Genomic DNA, 24,751 nt, shown 5'->3' with positions numbered 1-24,751 from the left:
CACTTCGTTAGAACTCATTTACATAAATGGGGCTGCGGATACACCCGGTTATGTCGCTATTTTAAAATATCGGCATTGTTTTCAAAGAAGTGCCGATATTTTCATGCCGGAAGTCCAGATCAAAGGCGACGCCTTTGCTGATGAAACACAGAACCCGACTCCCCAGCCCGTTCCTCTCGGCCGCACGGAAACAGGCGCTCCGCCGCCGATCGAGAGATGGAAGCGTCCGTCCTCCTCGTCTCGCTAGCGATCTTCGCTCAATTGGTCGCTCCCTCTCTGGCGGTTCCCTCGGGGTTCGCTCCTCTAGCCATCCCTCTTTTTTTTTTTTTTTGTTTCTTTCTGTAGATCCTGCCTCAACCCTAGTTTGGTCTTCTTTTTCCATGTTCTTCTATTCTGTGATCTTGTCGACTTATGGAATTCATTAGAGCTTCTTAGTTTCAACTGTTGCTGTTTTCCTTTTCTGTGCTTCCTCGCAGGAATGGCGATGGTTACACGATTAACGGCCAAGTGAAGATTCAAGGTGCTGTTTTGATCTGATTTGGTTAATTCTTTTGTAGTTAACTTGAGGTTATAATTCGGAATTATGATGTTTTAGTTGGGCCTTGGGTGTCTTCCTAGGCTTATCTGCTATCCATTTAAGTTGCATAACTTGGCGTTCCATCCGTGGTTTGGCCTTGCGAGTTTCCAGCTTTCCCCAGATTTCTAGACATGTTGTTAGTTCCAGAAATCCCGACAACGCTATGTGGTGTTCCAAGTTTTGACTGGATCGTGAAGTTTCTGGTCTTGGTGTCTTTCCTTTCTATTGCATATTCTGGGGTTGAATTGTCTTGGCTTAATGGTTTCTGGTTCGACGGTGGTTTTGTCTGATTAATTGAGATTTCATAAATGGAAGATTGGTGCGAGTAGTTTAGGCTCATATGGCATGGCAGTTTGCTCAAGTATCTGGAGTTTATCCAGTTTAGGAGTTGGTGGCATCATACTTACGCCTTAGTCCTTACATATGGCTTATGTAGGCAACTAGAATGCGTAGTTTCTTAATTTATCTACATCAGTTGAAAGAAAACTGAACGGTCAAAATATGGCAAGGTTCAGTTAAATAATATCTAGATTTACAAGAATCTGCAGATTCAAAGGAAGATAGTAATAAAATAAGGATATGGGTCTCAATTACATAATATGCATGTGCCATTGTAGAAGTGAAACCTTATGTATAAACAGATTAAGCATAAACGAGGATAAGTGTTGTAATATAAAAATGTTAGGTTTCCTTTCTTAAGTATATGTGATCATATTTCATTTGCATATCAGCAAAGTATATACTGGTTAATATGACCATGTCTCTTGAAGCACAAAGAAGCAAAGTATCTCTTGCTCATGTCATAAACAACAGAAAGAGAAAGACAGCAAAAGATTATGGACTTATGGTGTAATCAGCAATCCATCACCAGTATCACCATGTACACTCTAGTAAAGCTACAACTAGCTACTGGTTTCAGATCAAACAATATTAAGAAAGTCTAAGGACACATGAGTAACTATCTATTGCTTGAATAGGAGACTCAATGTGTTATATCTTGCTAATGACACAAAAAGATAAAATACTTTTGTGCCAAAGCAAATTTGAGATTGTAAGGCATGTGCATCTTAGCATTCACAGGATTTAATACAGTGGTCAGGTTATTCTACATAGTATTGCATGAGATAAGTGCACCATAATACGGAGAAGATTTAAAGATTTTAAGAAAGGAGAAATGAGGAATAACAAATCTCATATTTAGTTTAAAGGGGCTTCTTGTTAGCTTTATTTATTGCCTGAAAAAAATAAACACACTCGGGCAATTTCCGGGGCAGGTGAATGGCAATTAGGTGCCTAAGTTGACACAGTGAAATGGCTAAAGCAGAAACTAATATGCCTAATTTTAACTAAAAAAATATATTTTTTGTTTTATTTAACTTTTCATATGCTTGTTGAGGTGGGCAAGTTCAAAAACCCTCAGCTTGGCCCTTCATCTCTTTCTTGTCTTCTTTGTTTCTCTTTTTCCTTCTTCTTTCTGTTTCTCCTTTGCTCTTCTTTGTGTTGAGTAGGACCAGCTAGGGACTGCCTAGGCACCACGTAGGCCTTTCTATGGGGCTTGCTCACTTAGGTCTGCCTGGTGCTTTCAACTACATAGTTCTTAACATTTATAAATTGAGTTTCAAGACTAGATAGTTAAACTTTTTTTTATCTTGTATTGAAGTCTCAGGTTTGCTTCTTTTGTTGAAGGATGACTTTACATCCTTAAGGTCATTGTTTCCCAGCTTGCCCCTTTATCTCTTTCTTGTCTTCTTTGTTTCTCTTTTTCCTTCTTCTTTCTGTTTCTCATTTCCTCTTCTTTGTGTTGAATAGGACCAGCTAGGGGTGCCTAGGCACCATGTCGGCCTTTCTGTGGGTCTGGCCACTTAGGTCTGCCTAGTGCTTTCAACTACATAGTTCTTACATTTATAAAGTTAATTTCAAGACTATATAGTTAAACTTTTATTGATCTTGTATTGAACTCTTAGATTTTCTTCTTTTGTTGAAGGATAACTTTACATCCTTAAGGTCATTGTTTCCTCTGCTAATTGTTCTTAACTAATCCTTAGTTTGTATGGTATTTTTAAATTAGCTAATCAATCTGTGAAATGTAAAGGATGATACAAGAAAGGAAGAATCAAAGAGGGAGTATGTTGTTGTGGAGGTGTCTTGAGAGAATCATGGTCAATTCCTATATGGTTTGATGGTCATGGGCATGGCATTGTTAACTTTGTTTAATATTCCTCTTAGTGTGCTACTGTTCTCTTCTTTGGATTTTTCTACATGCATTCCAGTTATTAGAATAGGCTAGAAAGCCTTCCATTTATTTCAATAAATAGTTTCTTGGCGTAACATCATAAAGGCCTGCTGTTAAAGAGGAAAAAGAACCTCCTGTTAGTTGCTCTCACCTATCCTTGTTCTTCTTTACATGGTTTAATTTCTTAGCACATGAAATTTTTTTAGTTTCTAAAAGAAAACATTTTCTGAAAGGAACTTGGAAAAAAGAAAAATGTGACAGCCATGTCCATCCAACACCACCCTAAGTCAACCACGTTTTGGGACATAAAATTCTCAAAGAGGCAAAATCTTCTCAAGGAACCCTTCTTTTTATATCAACTTTTTTTTTTCTTTTGGTGGTGAGAGGTAGCTTTTCAGAAGATGGTTTGTGAATCTTGAACTAAGCATTTTAGACATTCAAAATGCCATTGTAATGCCTTTGGGCCCATGCTTAACCAAATCTGGTGTTTGACTTGTACAATGGAATTCCCTGTTGAAGATTTAACTTCTTTATGTTTTCCTGCTTTACTATTCTCAGTCCTATAGTTTATGATTTTACAAACTTGGTAGTCGGAAGTGCTAGATAGGCTAAGTGGTGGACCTTCAAAATGACCAGATGGTGCCTATGTGGGCCAAAACGGTAAATAAGAGAAAAAGAGGGGGAGGAAGAATAGGAAGGAGATGAGAAGAAAAAAGGAGAAGAAAAAAATGGGAAAAAGAAGAAATAACAGTAAAATAATATTAGGGAATTATCTCTCCCATAGATTGTATTAAAATTTATGGTCCTATGCATTAGCTTCAAACTTATACCATCTTGCAGCTTTCCATTGAATTGTCAGCAATCTCAAAGGCCAAAGTGAGGATGTCTATCTTAGAAGTTAGAACTCCACCATGAAGTATTATTTCATTAAACATAATATTTAGTTCCACTATGGGAATCTTATATTTAGCTACTGAACATCAAGTTTTTGTGTAATTGAATCTTGATTATGATTTGCTGATGTCTTAACCACAAATTCAACTATAAAATGGAGCACTCCTTCCTGCTCTCTCTGAGCTAAATAAACTTGAACTATAACTAACCTTTTAACATGCTTTATACATGAAGATGAGAATCACATATCAGATGTCAGCTTTGATTTATTTTAGAGAACAGGAGTGTCTTGTTTGGTTGACAAAGCAATATTTTGCTCTGAATACTAAAACGGTATTTTGATATTACTATAGAGCTGTTTTGCTGACCATGGAGAGGATTCTGGAAACAGTATTTAAAGTGACCATGTCTTTTCCTCCTCCTCCTCCGCCTCCTCCTCCTGCTTTATATGCAATCTAAGTTTTCATCTTAAAGGACACAAAAACTAAGGACGGACCAAGGACTGACTGTGAAGTTGTTTGTGGTTGCAGGGGCACAAAGCATTAACCTTCTAGGAAAAATCTCAAATGTCAAAGTGATCCTTAATGGTGGCGAGAAAGTTACTTTTGTCAGACCAGATGGTTTCTTCTCTTTGTATCCTTTTCTTTGCTCCGTTCGACAATGTCTTCTCATAATTCATGTGATATGGTTTTGCGACAGTATACCTAATAGGTCTTGTGTGATATACGTGTCTGTATCACATGGTATATCATTCACTGACCGGATGTGTCATTGATTACATGAGATATTTTCTGCAGTCTCGCATTTCTTCTTTGATCTTGGGCAAACTTGTGATTCAAGTTCTATTCATTACTATAAGTGACCAGTTTGCAGCAAAGCAGCACATTTAGATGTCATTTCTTTAAGAGTCGATGGTGAACATAGACTGTTGATTAATCTATCCTAGGGAACAGCAATTGTCTTATTCTTATCTTCTGATTATGAGAAGTGTTCAAAGTCTTCAAACATGTCATCGGTCTTGCACCACAGGGATTTATCCCCATTGCGTCTCATATATGACCTGTCAAATGCTCAAAATGGGAGCCAATGACCATCTGAGTATGAAACTCCCTCTTCATCTGCCTTTTCATATTTTTCTTTTTGCTACCGTCTTGGCCCATAGCCAAGTTGACATCTATCCCTGTGTAAGCAAATTAGTGCCCACCTTAGACAATGAAAATAGTGTGATGCGTCCAGACCATGTAAACAGATATGATTCTTTAGCAACTTTAAAATGGGTCAAGATTGTATGATTTACCTCTGCTTCAATTGGTTGCTCCTTGATTTGAAGAAAAGCCATGGTGTGCCTGCTGGAACGCATCTGATCGAAGTTGCAGCTCTAGGGTATTTCTTCTCACCGGTTAGTAGTTCTTTCTTCCTAGTTTTATTTATTTAACTGTATGGAAATTGCTAATGAGAGGTATTTTACGTAGGTACGTGTGGATATTAGTGCTAGGAATCCTGGTAAGGTTCAAGCAGCTCTGACAGAAACCAGGAGGAGTTTGAACGAGCTGGTGCTTGAACCTTTAAGAGAGGAATATTATTATGAGGTGAATTTGTTCCCAAAGAAGAGAGGTTCTTAGCATTATGATTAAAATTTACCTAGAAATCATTTTTTCACATCCATCTTGTCTTGCAGAAAAGAGAACCCTTCTCCATTTTATCTCTTTTGAAAAGTCCAATGGGACTGATGGTGGGTTTTATGCTGGTCGCTGTGTTCCTATTGCCCAAACTAATGGAGAACTTGGGTAATTCACATGTCCCAAAAACACATTTTCTCTATGATCTGACCGCTGGTATCTATTCTAATAGATGTTTGCGTTGTTGTCAGATCCTGAAGAAATGCAAAGAGCTCAGGAGCAAATGCGAAGCCAGGGTGTTCCTTCTCTCGCAAACTTGTTGCCAAGAAACTGACTTTCTATTGGAGGCGGTTTTTAGTGGCAGTCGGTTGCTTCAAATTTGGGAAACTTCAGAAGAACCAGCCAGGAAGTTCAATTTTTTGCTTTTGTTGAATGCTCTTGATCAGCGCAATATTTTTGTATCTAGAACAGATGCTCTTTCAGAACATGACTATAGGTCAAGGTACAAATATCAGACATACAGATGGCAGAGTTACGTGCTTTCATGTGTTATGACATTCGATTTCGTTCCCTTGTACTTTATCTGAGAAAAATGTGAAAGGGAGTATCTGAGTGCTTTGCGTCTATCTTAGATGCTGGGCTACATGGGTGGGAAGGTGAATTGTTGTCCCTACACTACCATAAATTTTCGTGGAACCTTTGTCTTCCACGTGATGACCGCACATTAAAATAAGTATTACAGCATCTAAAACCAGATACGAGCAGCTAAAAATACCTGAGGGGGTTGGCGCAATGGACAGGACGGAGGCTGTGTAAATCAGGTCAGGCCCAAACTTCAAGACAAATGCTTCAAATAAACACTCTTGAAGCTTCCAATAACTTGGATAAATAGCACACACAAAGAACCTCAATCTTGAGGAGAAGAAGAATGTATTAATCTTAACAAAAGTATACAAAAAGAGGTTAAAAAGTCATATAATAATAAGGGTTTCAAGTGCCCTTATTTATACAAAAAATAAAGAAGAAAGGAGGGAGAGGAAATAGCTCTTGGAGCTCCCAACGGCTAGAAATCTAGCCGTTGGGAACTCCCAACAGCTATTTCTTTTGTAAAATAAAAAAAAATTCAGAAAAATGCACGAAAAATAAAGAAAAATAAATATACACACATATATTTATAAATACAAATCATACATCAAACTGTTAGGAGTTTAAGATATATGATAGTAGATATCAAAACATGTATGTATACTTACATTATAAATTCTAACACCCCCCCTTCTCAAACTTACGGTGTAATCACCGAAAGTTTGCCAAGAAGAAACTGAAATCTTGCGGAAGCAAGTGGTTTGGTGAAAAAATCTCCAAGTTGATAGTCAGAAGGGACAAAAGATAGATCAATTGTTCTGCTAAGATATTCCTCTTTTACATAGTGACAATCCATTTCAATATGTTTTGTCCTTTTATGAAAAGTATGATTGCTAGCAATGTAGATGGCAATTTTATTGTCGCAGCAGAGCTTGGTGGCTTCATTGAGGTCAATTCCAATGTCCTTCAATAAGCTTTTCAACCATACAATCTCCATCATGGTGGTAGCCATGAAACGATACTCAGCTTCGATTGAAGATAGAAAGACTTTATGTTGTTTTTTGTATCTCCAATAAATGAGAGAGTCACCTGGAAAAACACAAAAACCAGTGGTGGAATGCCTATTATTAGGATCTCCACCCCAATCAGCGTCATTATAGGCAATCATATTCAAGTTTGATGAGGAGGATAGAAAAAGTCCATTAGTGATAGTGTGTTTGACATATCAAACAATCCTACAGCCCCTATGTGTACAGAAGTGGGTCTTTGTTGAAACTGACTTATGACATGTACAACATGTGATATGTTAGGCCTTGTGATGGATAAATATGTGAGAGCGCCCACCAATTGACGAAAGGGGGTGGGATTTTCTAAAATTTCTCCATCATCAATCTTCATCTTTACTCCTAAAGCTTCAGGAGTGTCCACTATCTTGTCATCAGTGATTCTAAAATTTCTCCATCATCAATCTTCATCTTTACTCTTAAAGCTTCAGGAGTGTCCACTATCTTGTCATCAGTGATTCCTGATCTGCTTATAATGTTATTGGCAAACTTCATTTGTGAGAGGAAGTATCATCTCCTACTATAAGCAACTTCAATACCAAGGAAATATGTTAGTTTACCCAAATCAATCATTTCAAATTCATTCTTAAGGAAAGCCTTTACCTGCATAATTCCGTTGGCATCGTTACATGTAATAATCATATCATCTACATATAAAAGCAACGCAATTGTACCTATAGCAGTATTTTTAACAAACATAGCAATGTCAGAAAAACATGATTTAAAACCTTGTTTAAACATAACATTGCTAAACAAATCAAACCAAGCTTTTGGAGCTTGTTTCAAACCATACAGTGTCTTTCTAAGATAAAAAAACTTTGCCTTTAGGTAAATCAAGTCTAGGGGGTGAGTCCATGTAAACCTCCTCATTTAAGTAACCATTCAAAAAAGCATTTTTGACATCCAATTGATATATGGTCCATTGCTTGATGGCGGCAACGGCCATTAGGGTTCTGACGGATGTCATTATAGCAACAGGAGCAAAGATTTCCTCGTAGTCTATGCCATATTCTTGAGCATATCCTTTAGCAACAAGTCTAGCTTTATACCTTTCAAGTGACCCATCACTTTTAGTCTTGACTTTATATACCCACCTACACCCTATTGTCTTTTTTTCGATGAGAAGAAAAACAATGTCCCAAGTTTTATTGTCTTCAAGGGCTTTAAGTTCATAGTTCATGGCTTCAGTCTAATGTGGGTTCGTTTTGACTTCGAGATAGGATGAAGGTTCATCAAAGGAGTGAATAGCTAATAAGCATGCACTATGTTTTGGGGAAAAAGACTCATATGAGACAAATTTTTGAGGTGGATGAATATCTCTTTGAGATCTCCTAAAAGTATGTTGAGGATCTTGGGTGTTTTGTTGAGACCTTCTCCTATAGACTATAACTTCTCTTGGTGGCCTAGCAAAAGAAGTGCTATCAACCTCATTTAAAGCATTATAGAATGCAAAACATCATCATCATCATCATTATCTTCATCATCTTTTATCCATAAGAAAGAATAATCATCTTCATGCTTGGATTTATTTTCATTAAAGTCATTTTCTTCTTCTAAAAATATCACATTTCTTGAAACATACACCTTATCTTTTTCAATATCATAGCATCTATATCATTTTTTAGTTTCGGAATAGCCAATAAAGGCACATTGAATAGCCTTAGATGAAAGTTTGTCATTTTTGTCATTTAGAATGTAACATTTGCAACCAAAGACTTTAAATCTTTTATAAGTTGGCTCCAAATTAAAAAGTTTTTGAAATGGGAAAATGTTTTCTAAAACTTTAGAGGGCATTCTATTAATCAAATAGATTGATGTTAGAATTGCTTCAGCCCAAAAAATTTTTGGAACATTTTTTGATATGAGAAGAGCTCTTGTTGTTTCAAGAATATGTCTATGTTTTCTTTCGGCGACTCCATTTTGTTGGGGGCTTTTGGGACAAGATTTTTGGTGTATAATTCCATTTTCCTTTAGGAATTCTTCAAATTCATTAGAAATGAATTCTCCCCCGAAATCACTTCTAAAAATTTTAAGGTTTGCAACAAATTGTGTTTTGATCATGTTGTAAAAGTTTTTGAAATTCATAAATACGTCCGATTTGCGTTTAAGAAAGTAAACCCAAGCATATCGAAAGTAATCATCCACAAAAATACATAATAAAGCAAACCACCTTTAGACATAATAGGAGCGGGTCCCCATACATCCGAATGCACTAATTCAAAGGGTGCTTTTGCAACAAAATTTCTATTTCCAAAAGGTAAAGCCTTAATTTTGGCTTTAATACAATCATCACAATAGATCATTTCTTTACATTTATCTTCTAAAAAAGGGATACAAGACATTTTTCCTACACTTGAATGTCCAAGTCTTTGATGTCAAATTTGAATGTCACTTTTCTTGACTACATTGCAAGTGGGTTTGAAAAGATCCAAATAATCCACATGGTAGAGATCATTTTTCTTAGAACCTTCCCCAATCGTCCTCTTGGAAAGATGGTCCTGTATCAAAAATTTATTTTGTGAGAAGTTAATATCATATCCATGATTGGTTATTTGAGAAACCGACAAGAGATTTAAGTTAAGTTTGGGAATAAATCTAACTTTTGATATTTTGAAAATTTTTGAATTAAAATTTTGATCAATATTCCCAACATATTTGATTTCAAGAGGAGTTCCATCGGCGGTTTTAACAAAAAGGCACGATTCTTCCTTAGTGCATTCGGTATGTATGTGAACTACAAGGGGTCATATGAAATGAAGCTCTGGAATCAAGTATCCAAAAGTACTTACTTGATGATGTAGATGCCACCGTTGCTCCGGAAGTTGGAGAAGCCCCTCCTCCTTTGAAAAGTGGTTGAATAACATCAATAAGCTTTGGTTGGAGAGTACTTGCAAGATTGTCTATGTCAAATCGATTGCTTTCTTCATACATTGTCACAACTATACTTGTCTTTCTATCAATTTTTCTCAATTTAAGACATTTAGGTTTAGTATGTTCTTCTTCTTGACAATGAAAACATATAATCTTCTTGTTGCCTTTATCCTCATAATTTCGATTAAAGTGAGGAGGCCTATAAGTTCTCATATGAGCGCCGGGTCTTGAGGTAGCAAGAACACTTTCACTCTTTTCTTTAGAAAAATTGAGTCTATTTTCGTCCATTTGAAGCTCCGCTATAGCTTCATTCATAGATGACACTTTATACCTATGGAGCAAGGAAGTTTTGACTCCATCATATTCCGGTCTAAGACCAAGAATGAATTTATAAAATTTTTCTCTTTGGATTTGTTTTTCCCTTACTCCAATGTCTCTTGGATCATACCATTCGGGTTCAAATAGGGCAAGTTCATCCCATAATTGTTCCATTTCTCCAACATACTCCTTAAGAGACTTATCTCTTTGTTGGAGACTTGCAATCTTCATTTGAAGATTACACATGTAAGCTATATCTTTCATAGTGTGGGTTTTCTTGAGGAATTCCCAAGCTTCATGAGCAAAATTATGCTTTGCTATTTGGCCCATAGTAGTAGTATCGACACAAGCAACAATCTATGTGATAATCTTGTGATGTTCTATTTTCCACTCTTCCCATTTTCTTTCATATTCATTCATGACCTTATCTTTTTCTACTCCATCTAGTTCTTGGGTTTTTCCATCTATGGTTTTAGTTAGGACTAATTGTGGTTCACTTTTAGAACTATCAACAAGTCTCTATAAACTTTTACTTCTAATGAAATGTTCCATAGTTTTTGCCCAAGAAACATAATTTGATGAAATAAGTTTAGGGAGAGGAGTAGAAGTTCTATCATCCATAATGTGTACCTTGTAAAATGAAGTTGATGTAGCCACAAAAATAGTGTCAAAACAGCTCTCAACGTTGGTGAAAAATCCACGAAATCAGCCACCACAAAACAGCAAGAGGGTAGCTCCAAAAATATGAAGAGCTTGCTGCCACGAGGGAAGATATTACTAGGAAAACAGTCACAACTTTGGCAGCCACGGAAGCTTGATAAGATGTGCTCAATCCCGTCACGTAGATCACTTTAAATCTTCAGGAAGTAATTTTCAAGAGCCAGCAAAAGGAGAAAAAACAGCACCTCCTTGAGTCAAATCACAGCTAGCAATATATCAAACACTTGGAGTGCTTCACAACTCCAAAGAAAGAACACGTGCTGAAAACTTCAAACCTTGAAGGACAGCAAGACGACGAGCTAAAACGTGGCTCTGATACCATGTAAATCAGGCCCAAACTTGTCAAGACAAATGCTTCAAGAGAAACACCCTTGAAGCTTCCAATAACTTCAATAAATAGCACACACAAAGAACCGCAACCTTGAGGAGAAGAAGAATGTATTAATCTTGACAAAAGTATACAAAAAGAGGTTAAAAAGCCATATAATAATAAGGGTCCCAAGTGCCCTATTTATACAAGAAATAAAGAAGAAAGGAGGGAGAGGAAATGGCTGTTGGAGCTCCCAACGACTAGAAATCTAGCCGTTGGGAACTCCCAACAGCTATTTCCTTTGTAAAATAAAAAAAGGAAAAAAATTCAGAAAAATGCACGAAAAATAAAGAAAAAATAAAGAAAAATAAATACAAGAAGTCTTATGTATACACACATATTTATATATACAAATCATACATCAAACTGCTAGGAGTTTAAGATATATGATAGTAGATATCAAAACATGTATGTATACTTGCATTATAAATTCTAACAGGCTGCACATTAAATAAGTATTACAGCATCTAAAACCAGATAAGAGCAGCTGAAAAATACCTGAGGGGGCTGACGCAATGGGCAGGATAGAGGCTGGTAGACAGGCAGAGGCTGATAGACAAAGGTTCTCTTGGTGTCAATCTTCTTCTGTGCTGCAAAAAAAAAAAAAAGAAAGAAAGAAAAAGAACTGGTGTCTAAGGAGACGTGAGACATCAAAAGCAGGCTTGGTAGCTTAAAGAAAGGTGGAGACTTGGCTCTCAACTAGGTCGGAGATAACAGAAGTCCACTAAAGGGGTAATTATTTAGGAAGGGTTTGAACAGCAGTACTCGATTCTTCATTCAATATGCCCATTTCCATTCGTCCTAGTCCTAGCGAAGGGATTCAATAGTAATTTGCATAAAGCAATCTGTCATGTGCTGGTAATTAAGACTGCAATGGATTCCTTCGATGTTGAGGTGCTTGGTGGTGATGAGTTTCTGTGCACTTCTTATGAACTCTATAAACAGTTATGAATACTCTACTCTACAACAGTTAGGAACTTCTCTTTGTATCTGAAAGTGGCAACTTCTCATAGTTTCTTCTTTTCATCTGTGGACTTGGATTTCATTTTAAAGGCACTTTTTTTTATGTCAGAGTAAGGAGCTGATTCTGAACCATCTTCTTGTACTATCAATCTCAATAGCAAAATGACACGATGTGGATTAATAGTAGTGGTGATAATGGCAGTAGCAGCAGAAGAAGAAGGCTGGCTATGTGTCCCCAATCAGGATTCATTTGGTCATCTCCAGTAAATAATCAGATTTAAATTCTCTATGCAATTTTGTTACTGAATTCCAGTCTGTGCTAAAACTTCAACAAGTGTGCAACCCAACTACATGTAAATGTCAGATCTTATGTCTGTCAAACATGGATCCAGTTGTAAAACCAAATCTGAATGGAGAAACTAGTCTGGAAGAGATCTGATTGTCCAGATTCAGTGAACAATACATTTGAACCGAGTCGGACGCATTCACATCCCCAAGTAGTGGACTATTCCGCGCATGGATTCAGGTATGCTTCAGCATTTAGGCTCCACCATGGGGAAAATCTCTCATAGAGTTTTGACAGGTAAATGCTTACGGATGAAGACACTAACATCCAACACAAAGTTTATCTATTCATGATAACAATCGAGAGAAAAATTACAATCAGTGAGCGAGAAAAGGTGATCAATATCGAATCAAAGCAACTCACCGATAAAAAACATCTGGAAGAAACAAAATTCACAAAGAAACGAGGATTCTATAAGCAACTACTATAAAGCATGATGGTCGAGAAAATATATCAAATGGGTACCCATTATGTGATATGTACCTAAAAAAAAAAAGAGCTCAGTTCATGGGTACCCACTCAATGGTTCCATGGAACCAGGGGCGGAGGGAAGGGGGGCTTGCATGGGCCTTACCCCACCTAAAAGTAAAAATTATAAAATTTACATGTAATTTTTATAAAATTTTGTTTGCCCTATATAAAAATTTTGAAAAATGATATTTTGGCTCGTATCAAAATTTAAAAACTTTAATTTGATTCCCTTCATAAGAAGTATCTGCCCCTGCATGGAACCTTATATTTTGTGAACTTTGAGTCGAATTTGGCTGGTAGCATGGATGTAAAATATCTCCCAATCATAAACTGGACCATCTTAAGGGCAAGTAGCCTACCTCTGCCCAACTTTGAGCACCAGAGTATCAGCCATTGTCATTTCTTACCACCAGAACCTGAGTTACCAGCAAACATTCTATCAAGAAGACTGACCACCTACCAGCTCCATCCCATCTGTTGCGCCAACCAGCTCCTTCCCATCTGTTGCGCCAAGAGGAATTTGTAGACGGCCGCCAGTAATTCGGGCCAGAAATCGTTGCTTTGGGAATGTGAACTTCAACACACCGGCAGCACTGGTCTCCGGTGACCTAAAATGGCGACGTGTGCATTACGTGGCCAGGAGGTTGGATGACAATTACTTGAGGTCAGGGATCGATTTTCTGTAACTTTCTTGACATTTGTGTACTAAATCTTCTTATCTATTTGCTCCCCCATCATGTACTTCTCTTCCCTATCTTCTTCCTGACTTGAAGTGGCGGACACCACTAATAAAATAAACATTAAGGCTTGATTTTATCTAGTTTGTAGAATATGTTCTTGTAGATTCTCAATGAAATTGAATTTTGAGGGAAAAAGTTACACATGGTGCTTACCAATATCAGGTGGTTCACTCATTTGAGGGAAAAAGTTATACATGATCCTTATTTCACTGTGGAGATGGAGATGAGATGCTCAACCAAGGGTAGAGCCATGAATTTTTCATGAGTGAGGCCAAATTATAGTTTCAAAGTTAAAACATATAATTTTTCAAAATTTTTATATAGAATAAATGAAATTTTTTCAAATTTATATGTAATTTTTTTTTAAAAAAGAAGCCCCCCTGGCTCCACCACTGTGCTCAACCTTACAGTCTTGAAATCTGCAATTGCATACTTGTTCTTCAGCAACTGTTCTTGCCAAAAATCTCCACCAGCGGCCTCCTCTCGGTTGTTGCCCTGTGCCAGATTCGGTAAAGTACATTAAGATTTTTAAGTTGATCAAAACACACTTGGGCTTTCTATGCTCAAACAAAATGGCCTTCCTTAAGTTTCTTTTTTTAGGGGCGTTTGATTCATTTGGAATCGATGAAATTTTAGAATCAATGTTCCCAAGAATTGTGTTATCAAACAAAGAATTTTTGACTTTGAAATTTTGATTATGGAATTATAGGTTCATTCCAGAATCAAAATTTTGGAATTATGATCCCATCCTAAGGGATGAACTTAAGATTCCAGAACTCTAGAGTTTTTCTTCATCTCTCTTTGGGCACAATAAGTGAAGACTTTAATTCATGAATTCTACAATTTTAATTCTCATTTCGTTAAACAAGTCATTTTTTTATTTTAGAATTAAAACTCCATGCCATCAAACTCAAAAGTGAATTGAAACTGCAATCTTCATTCTAATTTCAGGTTGAGGTGGAAATTTGATTCTGAAATTTGACTTCAGAATCAAAATTCTCTAAGACATCAAATGCCCCCTAAGGTAGTGTTTGAATGTTTGGACACTTTTACCATGGATCCAATCTGCGTGGTAGGGGCCATTAATGAAAATATTTGTGTTGATTTGGATGTCACAGATAAAATATTCTAGATATTTTATTTTCTGTCTCAATCAAGCCGATGTGTGCTTATTGCATCAACAGAGAAGGAGCCACATGTGGGCAGTTTCTCGTTTTACTCATACTTGATAATTTGCCTTTCAAGAGTGCCAGTCTTAAACTTTTAAAAATATATTTTAAGAATTTTTCATCATTTTTTACCTAATTTTCTTTAGATTTTTTTTTTTTAGGTTTTTCAGTTTAAACACCGTCATACTACTTAGAGTCTCCGTTGAGCACATGCCCTATTGAGTCTACTCTTTAAAACCTTAATTCAGTGTTAAAACTTAAACTTGGGTCCAATTATGTGGAATAACTTTAAGAGTTTTGGGTTTGCTTCGTAACTAATTAAAATATATTTAATGTTTTACGAAAAGAAATTGCTAGTTATTACCCTTCTTTTTCACTTTCTATAATTTTAATTGTATGACAAATGCTTTGTCAAATGATTGAAACAATATGGATGTTTACTTTGATTTGAAATCTTCCGTTTCTTTTCTTCCTCAACTCCTTCTCTCTATCTTTTTGGAAAAGAAAAGGGGTCCAATAAAAATTGGCTGTTAAGTAATAGCACGTTCAAGTCACTGTAAACTAATAAACTAATCAAACCAACATCAACATGTTCTTTGCCGTCTTTCGGAAATGACGTTGGCATATCCGCGTTATATATTTTTTCATTTCATGAAAACTTTAATGGGGGCGTTTGATGCCCTCACTGTTCACCCGGAAATATATTTTAAATTTTAAAAAAAATTCCAGCGTAACAAACGCGAAAACTTTTTTTTGATAGATTTCGGAAACATATTTCCGGAAACATCTTTCCACTCAACGGGGTGGAAAGATATTTTTTGGTTTTTTTTTTTTTGCCCGTTACTGCAGCATCGTCATCTTCCTCACCTCACGCCCAGCACCGTCGTCGTCTTCCTCTCCTCACGCCCCACACTGCCTTTGCCATGATTGTATGACTGTATAGAGCTTCTGTTATGAGTTGGAAGTGATCACAATACCTCTTGTTCATTAAAATTTAAATAAAAGATCGTCCTTTTATAAGGGCAAAAGCGAAACCAAAATGATTTTTATAAAATTACCAAAATACTTTGTTAGTGAAGGGTAGGAGCATGTAGGAATGAACACAAGGAGAGTTCAAGCTCAGCTTAAACTCGGCTTGAGTGCTTAAAGCTCAACTCGAGCTCGGCTCGAGCTCCAGCCATATTGAGCCTAAGATGACTTGAACTTGGCTCGGCTAGTCCCAAGCCAATATTGAGCTCGAGTTTACCTCTACCTAGGGCAGAGCTAAAATTTTTTTATGAAGGGAGTCAAATTAAAGTTTATAAATTTTGACATGAGCTGAAATATCGTTTTTTAAAATTTTTATATAGAATAAGTGAAATTTTATAAACATAATTTTTAAAAAAAAAATTGAGTGGGGCTAGGCCCCCATTGGCTCCAACCTGCACTGTTCTATGCTAGGCTTCCAAGACAAGACTGTCTGTTAAGGGCTTCATTGATAAAAAATACTTTTAATAGTAAAATAGAAGACACTCCTTCTCTTTTTGTAAGGACAAAGTTAAAATTAGAAATAGAAATTTTTTTATAAAAGAGAAGAAGATGAATTTCTAGTGAAATGATAGAACACCCAACAAATGTCTAGTCGTCAGTTTGATTTTCATGAGTGTTATTCGTCGTCATTTGATTTTCATGAGTGTTATTCTTTTGAATTGTAAACGTTGGATGTGTGATACTATGGTTGATGAGTGTCTCACTCTTTACCTCGGTCCTGAAGCAGCAGTTGATTAAGAGAGCAAAGGGAAAAAAGAAGGAGTTCAACCTACTTATGGAGGCATTATGCATGCGTGCATGAGTGTTCGGGTGTGAACACCCACCACGCCCTCAAATTTTCCCATGTCAAGTTAGGAAAACTGCTTAAAAGTTGTGGTTCTTGTATCTTTTTATCATCACTGAAAGATTTTCAAGGAAACAAATGTCATTAGGCTCATCCGGAAGCAAAGACTCTGCAAACGTCACTAGTTTCACAGCATGGATTACACAAAGGGTAAGGTCAAAGCCAAGTACTGTTGCTTTTTGGTGCCCAAGAAAAACCCAAAAAAAGAAAAAACTCCCACTAATTTTTGGAGACATCTTCTTCCACAAGAATCTACAAATAATGAAAGATATGTTGTCAAATTTGGAGTTTACTTCAAATCCATTCTAACAGTTTACTTGAACAAAACAAAATCCTGTCCTGTGGCTGGCGTTCCCCACTCGCATGTGCCTACCTGTTTTTTCACTCTTTTGTTTTTGTATGAGCGTGCGTCATCGACGTCCCGTCGTCTCAACCCGCCAACTGGCCGGAGATTCAGTTACCAATGCGACGTCCTGTCCCATTCCGAGACAGACAGAAAAACATGAGGTTCTCAAACTCAAACCTGTTAGGGTTGTCAACTCCAAAGGTGCAGGTTGACCGTGTCAGCTACTGATTCAGTCCCAAACAGAAATGGGACAAATTATCGTTTTCTATAGATTTCGGCCAAACTGTTTCGAATTCGTCTCGCTTGCATTGACTTTAGTAGAACAGAATACAGATTCAACTCATTCAAGTTTTGATATAATTAGAAATTTAGCTCAACTGTTTATTGATTGATTAGAAGCAGCCCTGTTCAATGGAAATGACTTCAGTTTCACATGCTTCATGTCGGCTGGTTCTTATTTTTGGCTTCTGCCTTGTGACTTGTCCTCCATAATGTTGAATTATTGAATGATAAGGGAAGCAGCCGTGGTCCCACTCACAGTGAACATATCTGTTATTAAATTGTTAGCTGTAATCTGAAGAAATAATGCAAAACCTGCAAAGGAAATACATTGCAGCAGCCTTTGCTGACTCTTCTCCGCCACGTTATATGGAACTCCAAATAAAAAATGTTATCACTACCCATGCTGCACTTTTAGGTTACAATGAAAAAATAACCAGCAAAAAAACAAAGAATGGAGATCAACCCGGTTGAATGGAGGCTGACCAAGAAAAAACTTACAACCCTGCAAAGGGCACACACTACAAGAAACTTGTCAGACTGCCTGGAAATTTTACAGGACTTGCCTTCAGCATTTGAAGCCACAGTTAGACAAGGGATTTTAAACAAGCTGTACATGTTGGGCACACTCTTTGCACACTCTTCAAACCTGCAGAAATGAATTTGCTAGAATCATGTGGCAGCAGAGTAGAACGACGATGCCATCAACGAATACTTGATTTTGGACATGGGTTCACACCCACGAGAAAGCTCGTCGATGTCTCTAACAATATTAAACACTGCTTCTGGTTGGGCTAGGTTGAGCGCGTTCTCTGACATCCTCCTGAGCTCTTCTGCTTCAGGGCCAAACCAACGGGCTACCAGATTGGCAGTTTCTTTTGGGCTCTTGGAGAACACTCCTGCCCCATTGTCAACAACATACGGCACATTGCCAACTTCCTACAAGTCTCACGAGAGAAAAATAAGCGAACATATAGAATGTGTTATCCTATATGAACAATAAATTGCAGCGATCATTTTATGCTACAAATCCAGGTTATCACTGAGAACAACTGATGTTAGGAAAAATTTGTTCTCTGAAAAGGAAACATGCACATGAAAGCATCTTCCTTACCTCACTTTAGAATTTTATAGTACTTGAATATTTCAAATTCAAACAAGTATGATCCCAACATGATGATGTAAATATATTCTCACCGGAGCATGTTCATTTTGAGAAAAATAAGGATTTCTAAAAAGTTTCTCAAAAAACATATAGCGACTGAATATTTGCAGTATGCACCAGCGAGCTGCAGTTATCTCAAATTAAGAAACTTCATGAATATTTTTTCCCCCAATTTCCAAGGAAATAAGTGTTCCAGAACTAAATATTAGCTCACCTGCCCTGGGATGAAATCATTGAGGATTATTGGTAGTCCTCGGATCAAAGCTTCAGCAATGGTGCCAGGTCCAGCCTGAGAAAATTCAGATCAACAAAGACAAGAATATTAAATGCAGTTGCAGAGACCAACCTATCGGAGAAACGGAAGCCAGGAACTAGTGGTTACCTTAGTGATAATGCAATCACAAGCTGCCATCCATTTCTCCATTTGTGTCTCGAAGCCCCTAATCTACAAGAAAAGTTATGCTTAAGATTAGTTAAATCCAAAGGGTCATATGTTGATTCCAACATCCGAATTCAGCAAGAAAATAAAGAATCAAAGCATCCTACCTTTACCGGGACCTTCCATTCAATTGAGTTCAGTGAAGAGGCAAGGACCTGATTTCGTCCACAAATTATAACAATTTGTCCTATAGGTTTACCAAGGGATTCATCATAGAGAGCTTCACCAAGTGCCTTTGCAGTTTTCTTGACTGGACCCATGCCTTCTCCACCTCCCATCAAAAGCACAGCAGGCAGTTGCTGGTCCATCTCTAGTTCCACTCTTAAATCGTCCTGCACAGGATGGTTCATAAAATCAAACAGGATGGTTTTCAAGTGTCAGATGTAGAATCTAGCTGAAATGGAGTGCGACAAACCTTTGACAGAACTGCTCGACAGAAGGATGGGCGAATGGGCAGACCGTAAACACAAAGCTGGGAAGGCTCCAGCCCGTCTAGCAATGCTCTCTTGGATACTTCCTCTGATGGGCAATAGCACCTCGTCACCCCGGGGTGAAACCTGTAATCACATCAGGCATAAAAATACTTCATCAGTTTAAGTCTGAATGCCACGGAGAAATTATTACTAACTTGCATCATGCAGTAAATTTAATAGCAGTTAACAGTACAGACTCCTCAAGGAAAGATGCTAACCATGTCGGATGGCAAGTGTTGAGATCTGTAATTACAGTGACAAAAACCACCTTCTGATGAAGGCCCTGCCATTTGAGCACCCAAAGAGGAATATGTTGCATAAGAGGGTGCACGCTAATGATGATATCTGGCTTGTACTTCATTAGACCAGCCTCCACCTTTCTGTCACGCAAACAAGCTTCGGTTAAGAGTAGGGACATGAAGTTTTGCAATTCTGAAGTGAAAGATAAAAAGGGTTTCTTGCACGTATCACGTTAAATAACTTAGAGCACCAAGTAACGGGTAGGCAACAATCAACGACAACTATTACAGAACAGCTAAATAGACTTTTGCCATTTGCCTTTTACATGTCCACAAAGTCAAGGTATCATAACTAGTAAAGGGACTTCCTCGACTTGGAAAACAACAGAAAAACATACTTGGCATAAATTGCAGCAAACGCAGCAAGATAGAGGCAGTGAACCCAGCGAGGCGAGCTGCTATGGAATGCCACCTTCCAGAGCTGCACATGTTTCACCATGAATTTGTATGATCTCTCCATGTCGTTCAATGGCCAACCCGTGTGTTCTTTCCAGACATCCTTTACGAACACCTGAACGTCCCAAAACAGGTAAATAAAGAACCAACGTACCAATAAAGCTCCAAAAATATCACTCCTTCGATCATGAAATGAAGAAGCTCATCAAAAACAAATCGGTACATCATGAGAACTAAGAAATCAATTGGTAAAACCGCTATAGCTTGAGAAAACTTCAGAATTCTCAGTCTTTTCCTCTTTCCTTTCCGGTGGCCAAACCGGGGATAACATCGCTAGGTTCGAACTAGACAGCACTTGGTGAAAACTATTCATTCTAACTGTCGTTCTTACCTCATTCAACCGCAAAGATCTGGCTACCAAATCTAGAAAAGGAACAAGTTCTGGAAGAACCAAAAAATTATGGACAAGCTTATAGATTGCACGGCAGATACCAGCAATAAAACGTGTAAGATCTCATTGTGATGAGAAGGAGAACTCACAAAGTTCAAGAGAAAAGAAGATTCCAAACTCATTGTGAGCAAGACTCCAGGGACAATTCAAATCTAGGCACTAAGAGCACAACAAGATCGATGACGACGACGAAGAAGAATAAGAAAAAGGACATTTTTAGGTTAAATCTCGATTAATAAAAGACATGGTTCTCAAAATGAGCAGATTCTACCCACGAGAGAAAAAACTTACACCGCAAACCAGGCAAACCAGAAACTCCGATCAAGTTCCAGACAAAAATCAATCTGGGAACATGGAATCGCCTCAAAGAGGACAAGCAAGAGAAAGAAGAGCTTCGACTTGCAATACTAACAAATATGAAATATCCCATCCCGGCGCAACAGATGGTAAGATACAGAGGAGGAGGATGGGTTGGGAAGGGGCAAAAATTACCCTGTACTCGTCGCCGAATTCCAAGCGGAAGGCATCCTTGATCGCCTCGGCGGATGCCCGGTGGCCGCCACCCGTGTCGCTCATGAGGATGAGAACGTTCTTGGTGCGCTCGGCGCCCAGCTGCACCATCTCCATGTCGTTCTCGTCGTCGGAGCAGCCGCCATGGGAGGAGGAGGAAGAGGCGAGGGAGGCCGAGGAGGCGCACCTGTGGTGGCCCAGCACGCTCTCGAACACCGTCTCCCTAACCGACTTCCTCGGCGACGCCACGGACATCACCATCCCCTCCCCGCTCTCCTTTCTTCCCACCGGTCACGAACCGCCGGAAAAACGAGCTGCGGCCGGGCGTGACTACCTGGCACCCGCCTCCTCGCTCCGTTGACCGCGTCCCACCACAGCATGTGAAGGAACCGACGTTCCCTTTTTTAAGTCCGTCACAAATGCCGAATAAGGGAGACACCGTGGGCCCAATCAGTAGCATTACGTGGACCAATGGAAAGCTTCCAGTCGGCCCCGATATTCCGGCGACACTGCGTTGCCCGTAAAGATTCGAATATTGGGACGGAATGTTCGGGTCCAGGACGGGGGACGCGGTCTGCTGCAATCCCGCTTCACATGGACACGGATCCAAGACACGATTTGGATTCAACTTCGGACCAGATCTCCAATCAATATGCAGTGCAGATTTATAACTGAATTTGGATTTACTTCTGACATTTCAATTGAGATCCGATAAATATTCAACCCCGTTACAGGTAGATGTTGAATCTGATGTCTAGTTAAATCGGAATTCGGCTTGAAAAATACGAGACGAATTTGGATCTCGTTACATTAGACTTGATTATGTCGAATCGGGTAAAGGCTAATTTCTTCCTTTATATGAAAAAGTAAGAGATGGATCAAATGTGGTGCTGGGAAATCCCCTTATCATTGAAAGTAACTTTTCCATGACTGGAAATGTGTCAACTATACAAACTTATTTTTTAGTGAAAGTATATTCTTAGTAAACATTTTGTCAATTTTATTAATCCTGTGAAAAAAAATCACTGAAAATTCCAATATATATATATAATATATAATCAAACAACAAATTTTCCAACAAAAATATGGTGATCTTAAAGGATATGTCAAGAAACATATCTTTCAAACACATAATATTTTTTTTAATCAAAGATCTTTTAAAATTTATGAGTGCCAATAATAATTTTAAAGATATTTTTGAATTATATGTTTAAAGTGGGCATATTCGTACATGAAAAAGTGAGATATCTTTTCAAACACGAACTTAAAAGAAGAAAGTTAATTTGTAGTGGGAGTCAATATTATTTATCAGAATCTCAAGTGGGGTCTTGCATGTTATGATAAAAGATTCAAAGTTATCAACCTTTTTTGTATTGTTTAGCAACATCAATACGGTGTTCCCATACATGAAGTTTTTTTCAGTTGCCATTAGCGGGATTAGATCTTAGCTCATGTCCCATCAGTGTTAAAATAATATATATATATATATAGAGACAAATTAGTAGCACTGAAATACTAAAACTAGTTAAAAAAAACTATCCACCAATGAAAAAACAAGCTTTGTCTAAGTTTTCCCAGTAATTAAACCATTTGTGATGTGACCTTTTCCCTTGAAAAGTTCTTAAACAAGTTCCAAATTAAATTTTGATCCAAGCATTTGCAACTTTCCATTGTTTACAATTTCAGATCCCTACATATATATTTCTAGCATTTCATGACCTAACCGTTTGTATATTCCTTAAACTCAAACTTATTCTATATATGAAACATAAACAATATATATATTCTTCATAATAAAATATAATAAAAATATGCACATGAATACCTTCTCTAAAGTAGTTTTTATGTTGATATAACGTGTCTTTCCGCTTGTATACATACTAAAAGTCCAAGTTTTATTGCTTGCCAAGAAGTTGATTGATATCCAAGACTAGAAAATATGCCCATGACTTTTTCCTTTGTGAGTTTGAACCTACAAATATACACAAGTACATGTTAATATGTAATGTAAAGAATATTGGAAAGACAAATTAAAAACATGTTAAACTTTTTTTTACCATCGCAGTGAGGTTGATTGTATGAGAGTCACACAAAATAGAAGTGATGATATGTAGAACAACAAAATATAATTACTAATAGAATTAAAAAAAACACTATTAATAGAAACATCAAGAATCATTGACAAGTTCACGTATGTAAACAAGCCATTTGTAAGATAAGCCTAAAATATGTAACACATTAACAAAAAATATCAACTGTTCAATCGTTGTCTTCAAATTGCTCCTTCCGTTTCTTCTTTTTTATGTAATATTATAACTTTACTTCCAAATACATATAACTTTATAAAATTGGCATAGTTGTTATCAATCATTGTATCATGTGACTTATTTTCATTAGTAAGTTTATCATAATTGAAAAAATAGTTACTAGTGTCACATCATATAGGTCTCTAGGTAATGCACCTAACACAGTCATCTAATTGTGATATACATGATCTTCCACATAAACACCTTTTTGCTTGAGATATAAATACATATGGGTTTTCTTTCATTCATATGAGTTTAGAATTAATCAAGACAAATTCGAACTCATCTCTTTTAATGCACCATTCATCCAAAAATGTAGGAACCCATCATTTTAGACATCAAGATAAATCCTCCTTTAATTCAAATTCATCTATTATCTTTCAATATCACCCCTGATAAACTTAGTTTGCAAAAACAATATCTTCAATATTGTTTGACAATCTACTTGGTGTGAATGTTCTTATATAATCCCAAACATAGCCACATTGACTCTTAGCATTTCAAACTCCAAAAATCTTATTTTTCTTTATCTGATAATCCATTCGTATTAATTCCAAAGTATTTCATTAATCGACTAATGCGTAAGTTGATATTCCAATTTAGTAATTAATGTTCTAATTCATCAACGCCATACAAAAATGTGATGGCTGATCTTTGTTATGTAATGTGTACATTTATGTTAACTCCATAGTATTTTATTAATTAAGGTGCAAATGCTATTTCACTAGTCAAGATTTTAACTTAGTCATATTCTTTGTGATATTGTAAATAATGAAAATATTTACCACATGGCATTGCAATAAATTAAACGACATATAGTGTCCTTGTATATGTGATAGTAAAACCTTTCAAACATTTCACATGAAAAAATGAAAAATTAATTATAAATACTTGGAAGTTTTCAATTTTTTTTTCAAAAAAAACCTTTTCTTATTGAATAATGAACAAAAACCTAAAGTAGACTATCCACTGACGACATTCTTTCAACTTCAATGTCTACACTACTTCATAAAAAAATGAAAAGAAAATAAGGACAAAAAAATTGCAAGACGATCATATCAATAACGTCCAATAAAGTCCATTCATCTGAAATTAAAATACGAAAAACAAATATAAATGTTAACTATGTAAGTATCATTACATAGACAATTGGAGGTTGAAGTGCCTAAGGGTAACATACGTATTTCTTAAAATTAAAACACCACAAAATCCATTGAGGAACAAAAATATACATAATAAAAAATCATATTCTGTTGAAAAATAGAGAGGATCTC

General features: G+C 37.0%; 2 protein-coding genes across 2 annotated transcripts; one reads left to right on the top strand and one right to left on the bottom strand.

Annotated features, from left to right (window-relative positions):
- Nucleotides 1–113: 113 nt before the first annotated feature.
- Nucleotides 114–5,903, top strand: LOC116252075 (ER membrane protein complex subunit 7 homolog). The gene is made up of 7 exons (XM_031626123.2): nt 114–293; nt 477–520; nt 4,235–4,337; nt 5,040–5,103; nt 5,177–5,293; nt 5,383–5,491; nt 5,575–5,903. The coding sequence occupies exons 1-7, from the start codon at nt 217–219 to the stop codon at nt 5,655–5,657; spliced, it is 597 nt and encodes a 198-aa protein (XP_031481983.1). The 5' UTR covers nt 114–216; the 3' UTR covers nt 5,658–5,903.
- Nucleotides 5,904–17,820: 11,917 nt separating this feature from the next.
- LOC116253683 (probable monogalactosyldiacylglycerol synthase 3, chloroplastic) lies at nt 17,821–21,552 on the bottom strand. Its single transcript, XM_031628620.2, has 8 exons — nt 21,154–21,552; nt 20,153–20,325; nt 19,734–19,895; nt 19,458–19,599; nt 19,150–19,374; nt 18,986–19,048; nt 18,818–18,892; nt 17,821–18,377 (listed from the first exon to the last, which is right to left on the bottom strand). Exons 1-8 carry the CDS (start codon nt 21,430–21,432, stop codon nt 18,111–18,113), a joined length of 1,386 nt encoding a protein of 461 aa, XP_031484480.1. The 5' UTR covers nt 21,433–21,552; the 3' UTR covers nt 17,821–18,110.
- Between the last annotated feature and the right edge of the window lie 3,199 nt (nt 21,553–24,751).

The sequence above is a fragment of the Nymphaea colorata genome, chromosome 4 (genome assembly GCF_008831285.2).
Source record: "Nymphaea colorata isolate Beijing-Zhang1983 chromosome 4, ASM883128v2, whole genome shotgun sequence".
NCBI classification, from domain to species: domain Eukaryota; kingdom Viridiplantae; phylum Streptophyta; class Magnoliopsida; order Nymphaeales; family Nymphaeaceae; genus Nymphaea; species Nymphaea colorata.
This window is presented reverse-complemented; position numbering and strand designations above follow the sequence as displayed.